Source organism: Triticum aestivum, chromosome 3A, assembly GCF_018294505.1.
Source record: "Triticum aestivum cultivar Chinese Spring chromosome 3A, IWGSC CS RefSeq v2.1, whole genome shotgun sequence".
Classification (NCBI taxonomy): Eukaryota; Viridiplantae; Streptophyta; class Magnoliopsida; order Poales; family Poaceae; genus Triticum; species Triticum aestivum.
This window is the reverse complement of record NC_057800.1, coordinates 617,572,371-617,577,157: the sequence shown is the minus strand read 5'-3', so window position 1 is coordinate 617,577,157 and position 4,787 is coordinate 617,572,371. Positions and strand designations below refer to the sequence as shown.

Below are 4,787 nucleotides of genomic sequence, written 5' to 3'. Positions count from 1 at the left end.
CAATAGCTAGCACAAGTGCACAACGATTTCAAATGTAATTCATTTGAGCAAGTACTTGTACAATTGTACCAAGATAATGGTACTTGGCCAAATTAATTGGGTATGCGGATCAAAATAAACAGTACACCCGTACTGAGATGCTGCACATGACAAAATTAATTGGGCACGCTGATCAAGATAAACAGTATACACAGTGCCGGACGCTGAGCACTCACTGTGGCTGTGCATGCAGGAAGCCTACCTTGTCACGTCGAGGAAGTACAGCCCGGTGCCCAAGAACCAGCTGCTGACGCCCCTCATCCTCCACGACGGCCGCCTCGTGCAGCGCCCGACGCCGCTGGTGGCGCTCGTCACCTTCTATGAAGCAACATCGATACGGCGATACGGATACGGGAATACGGGATACGGCAATTTATGAAAACAGCAATACGGCGATACGGCGAGTATATATAAATAATTAATAAAATGTCATATTATTATGAAGACAATGAATTGAATGCCTGAGATGAGGTCAAAATACAACCCATTTGTTGCATCCATGCCTATTTCTCGATGACTGAATGAGTGACTGATCATCACTTTACTCAATCCTCGCCTCCTGGATGACTGAATCATCATCAATTTACTCAGCAGTGAGCAAGCACGCACACATAAACTACAACCACGCATGCATGGCGGAAATAAGCACACACAGCTAGCACGCCCAGGCGGCGGCAACGAGCGACTCCAGGCGGCTGCGGCGACGAGAGACTGAAGTCGTCTACAACGATGTGCTCGCCCGACGATCCAGTCTACCGCCCTAGCGAATTGGGTACGCTGGCTGTTTAGGGTTACGAGTGGGCTCGTACTGGGCTTCCCGTGTCCCCGACGTGTCGGCGCCGTCCTGGCGGCCGTATCAGCATTTTTTTCGTTGTTTTTAAATCGAAAAACGAGATACTCCATGGATACGCGTATCGATGGCGTATCGGACGTATCGGAGTATCGGCGACGTATTATACGCCGATACACAGCTTCTGGACGTATCGGTGCTTCATAGGTCACCTTCCTCTGGATGCCGTTCGGCTTCGCCCTCGCCCTCCTCCGCGTGTACATCAACCTGCCCCTCCCGGAGCGCATCGTCTTCTACATCTACCACATGATGGGCATCCGGCTCATCGTGAAGGGGACCCCGCCGCCGCCGCCCAAGAAGGGGAGCCCGGGCGTGCTCTTCGTGTGCAACCACCGCACCGTGCTGGACCCCATCGAGGTCGCCGTCGCGCTCGGCCGCAAGGTGAGCTGCGTGACCTACAGCATCTCCAAGTTCTCGGAGCTCATCTCGCCGATCAAGGCGGTGGCGCTGACGCGGGAGCGCGACAAGGACGCCGAGAACATCCGGCGGCTGCTGGAGGAGGGCGACCTGGTGATCTGCCCCGAGGGCACCACCTGCCGGGAGCCCTACCTGCTGCGCTTCAGCGCGCTCTTCGCCGAGCTCACGGACCGCATCGTGCCGGTGGCGATCAACACCAGGGAGCACATGTTCCACGGCTCCACCGTGCGCGGGTTCAAGCTCATGGACCCCTACTTCTTCTTCATGAACCCGCGGCCGGTCTACGAGGTCACCTTCCTCAACATGCTGCCCAAGGAGCTCACCTGCGGCGGGGGCAAGTCGCCCATCGAGGTCGCCAACTACATCCAGAAGACGCTCAGCGACCAGCTCGGCTTCGAGTGCACCACCATCACCCGCAAGGAGAAGTACGGCATACTGGCCGGCACCGACGGGCGCGTCCCGTCCAAGAACAAGGACAAGGAGAAGAACTAGCGGATCTCTCGGGCTGGACTGCCTCGCGTCGCGCCGGCTACAGTGGTTGATCGTGGTTGTTGTTGTTTACAGTTTACTATGATTAATTGTTTGTTATTTGTCAGATCACTCACCGTTTCCAGGAAACTAAAAGGACCGTGTCGTCGTGTATTAGCTTGAGGTCACAATTGTCATGTACCAATAATTGTTTCTTCGCCAAAAGGATGAGTAATTATATGGACGATTTTCAGAATCTTGTCTGCACAAATGAATGATTATATTTTTTTTGAAAGGTCGCCGGGGCCAAACAGACCACGTGAACATTTCATCTAGCGAAATGGCAAAAACATCATTTTTACACGGGGGTGCATGCCACGGGACTCGCGCAATGCTCGTGTCTTCAGCAATGAGACGCATCACGCGGATGTAACAGTTTGGAACATTGTTAGTGATTTCACTCTTTGACCGAAAATCCAATCTCTGCATCCAAGCTCACCTGAACCTGTATCGACTAAAAAAAATCAAAACAAATATTAGAAAAATCCCAAAAAAAATTGTGAGGTGCATTTCAATTTTCATATCATCTGGACATCTGAGGAGTTCTCAGCAAAAAAGACAAATTGAGGGTCTATAAAAATGTTTACTGTCATGTACTATTTTAGCCTGATTTGTCTATTTTGCTGAGAGCTGCTAAAATGTCCAAATGACTTGAAATTTGAAGCGGGTCTCACGCATCAAATTGTCTGCCGCAGAATTTTTTTTATTTTTTTTTATTTTCTTTGAATTGTTTACGGTTTTTTTTTTCATCCGGGTGCATATGCCTCTTTGGCTTGTGTCTTCCGCGATGAGACGCATCACGCAGATGTAACAATTTGGAACATTGTTAGTGTATTCACCCTTTGGTGTTACCGTTGTAAAACTCCTTCACTAAAGGTGGCTGCCATGTCTTGGCGTCGATACCTTGCCTCGCGCACTATTGCTTTTCTATAAACTTTCGTAAATGGCCTTTGAGAAATAATTCTGGTGCCCCCCCCCCCCCCCAACACCATCACCACACACGCACGCACACACACACACACACACGTTGTTTAGAAAGAAAACAAGTGCAAAGTCCAAGCAAACAGACAAAGTAATAGGGGGAAACGAAAGAGGCCGGGGAGGCTAGTGATAGGCGAACCGAATTATGCGACACCAGAACATAGAATTATGCGAGACCATGAGCCACAATTGGGGACCGACAATGACATAGTCAAAAGACATCAGACAATCGAGACCGAGTGACAACAATGTTGTGTTGTCGACCAGACGGAGGATAGAGCATAGCCGAGGTTCGCAACACCGATGTGCCGCCTAGGCTTGAAGAGGCTATGCTTAGTTGAAGTCTCCACGAGAATTGCAATATGTTGTCAAGGCACCACTCAGTCTGGGTGTTTGGTAGAAACCTTATTTTTTTTTAACAATTGTTCTTTAAAAAAATCTTAGCAAAATTACAAACCAAAATTGGCAACCCAAATAGCTAACCGGCATTTGGTTAACCAATGATTTCGGTATGGTTTTAGGTGCATACCGACATATCGAAAGATGAATACTTCGCTTTGCGCCTGTGCCTTTCACCGCTCACACCCCGCCTCTTACATGGGAGCAACTAGTTAACGAGCGCTCCTTCGGAGCGCTCCACGCGTGACAAGTGTCGCGTGCGGAGCGCTCCCGCAAAGGAAAACCAGTTGTGTGGTTGGTTCCTGGTTTTCCCTTTCCGGTTTGTGGTTTGCTGCATTTTGCAGTTTGACCCTCAAACTACCTGAATTTTCTGTTTTCCCTTTCTGCGCGAAAACACAAAAAAATTACCGGTTCGCGCGGTTGGTTCCCATTTTCCCTTTCTCGTTTCCCTTTTTGTTCCCATTATATTTCTGGGTAATGGAGATTTATGGGGTAGTTACGGGCGGGGACTACCAACACTATCAGATGTCACCTTTCAAGTAAAGAAAAAAAGCAACTTTTTAATAAAAAAAAGGAGTCTGCAGAATCATTCAATCACGTTGTACGTCGTCATGTGACATTTGATAATCATTTATTTTTCATAAACATCTTGAAGGGGGGCATAGGTCGAAGTGTGTGTTGGTTGTGCGGCGCGTTAGTTGTGCGGCGTGTGACACAGCGCCTCCGGCGCCAGGGAACCTCCGGCTCGCCTTCGACTCGTTTAATTTTCATAAACATCTTGAAGGGGGGCATAGGTCGAAGTGTGTGTTGGTCGTGCGACGCGTTGGTCGTGCGGCGTGTGACACGGCGCCTCGGGCAGAGGGAACCTCCGGCTCGCCTTCGGCTCATTTAATTTTCATAAACATCTTGAAGGGGGGGGGGCATAGGTCGAAGTGTGTGTTGGTCGAAGTGTGTGTTGGTTGAAGTGTGTGTTGGTCGTGCGGCGCGTTGGTCGTGCGGCGTGTGACACGGCGCCTCCGGCGCAAGGGAACCTCCGGCTCGCGTTCGGCTCATTTAATTTTCATAAACATCTTGAAGGGGGGCATATATCGAAGTGTGTGTTGGTCGTGCGGCGCGTTGGTCGTGCGGCGTGTGACACGGCGCCTCCGGCACGAGGGAACCTTCGGCTCGCCTTCGGCTCATTTAATTTTCATAAACATCTTGAAGGGGGGCATAGGTCGAAGTGTGTGTAGGTCGAAGTGTGGCACGGCGCCTCCGGCGCAAGGGAACCTGCTTGTTTAATTTTTATATAGCAGGTTGTGGTGAAGGCACGGGTTTGAATCATGTGTTTGAAGCATGTGCTGAAGTTTGTGCTGAACGTTGTGCTGAAGGCACGGGTTTGAAGTAATTGCAGTCACGTCTGTTTACGAGCTAGGTTTGTGCGTGCATTCACATGTGTGTATACTACGAAGGCATTGGTATGTTGCCTGCGGAGGCATGGGTTTGAAGCATGTGAAGTCACGTGTGTGTAGGAGCTAGCTACGGTTGAGGTGTTCTTGGTATGTTTGTGTGTGGATATTGCCCAGAGGCATGG

The 4,787-nt window shown here is 50.0% G+C and overlaps 1 protein-coding gene across 1 annotated transcript; it reads left to right on the top strand.

Annotated features, from left to right (window-relative positions):
- Window positions 1-200: 200 nt before the first annotated feature.
- LOC123062633 (glycerol-3-phosphate 2-O-acyltransferase 6-like) lies at window positions 201-2,030 on the top strand. Its single transcript, XM_044486236.1, has 2 exons — window positions 201-349; window positions 1,037-2,030. The coding sequence occupies exons 1-2, from the start codon at window positions 227-229 to the stop codon at window positions 1,796-1,798; spliced, it is 885 nt and encodes a 294-aa protein (XP_044342171.1). The 5' UTR covers window positions 201-226; the 3' UTR covers window positions 1,799-2,030.
- Window positions 2,031-4,787: the final 2,757 nt, after the last annotated feature.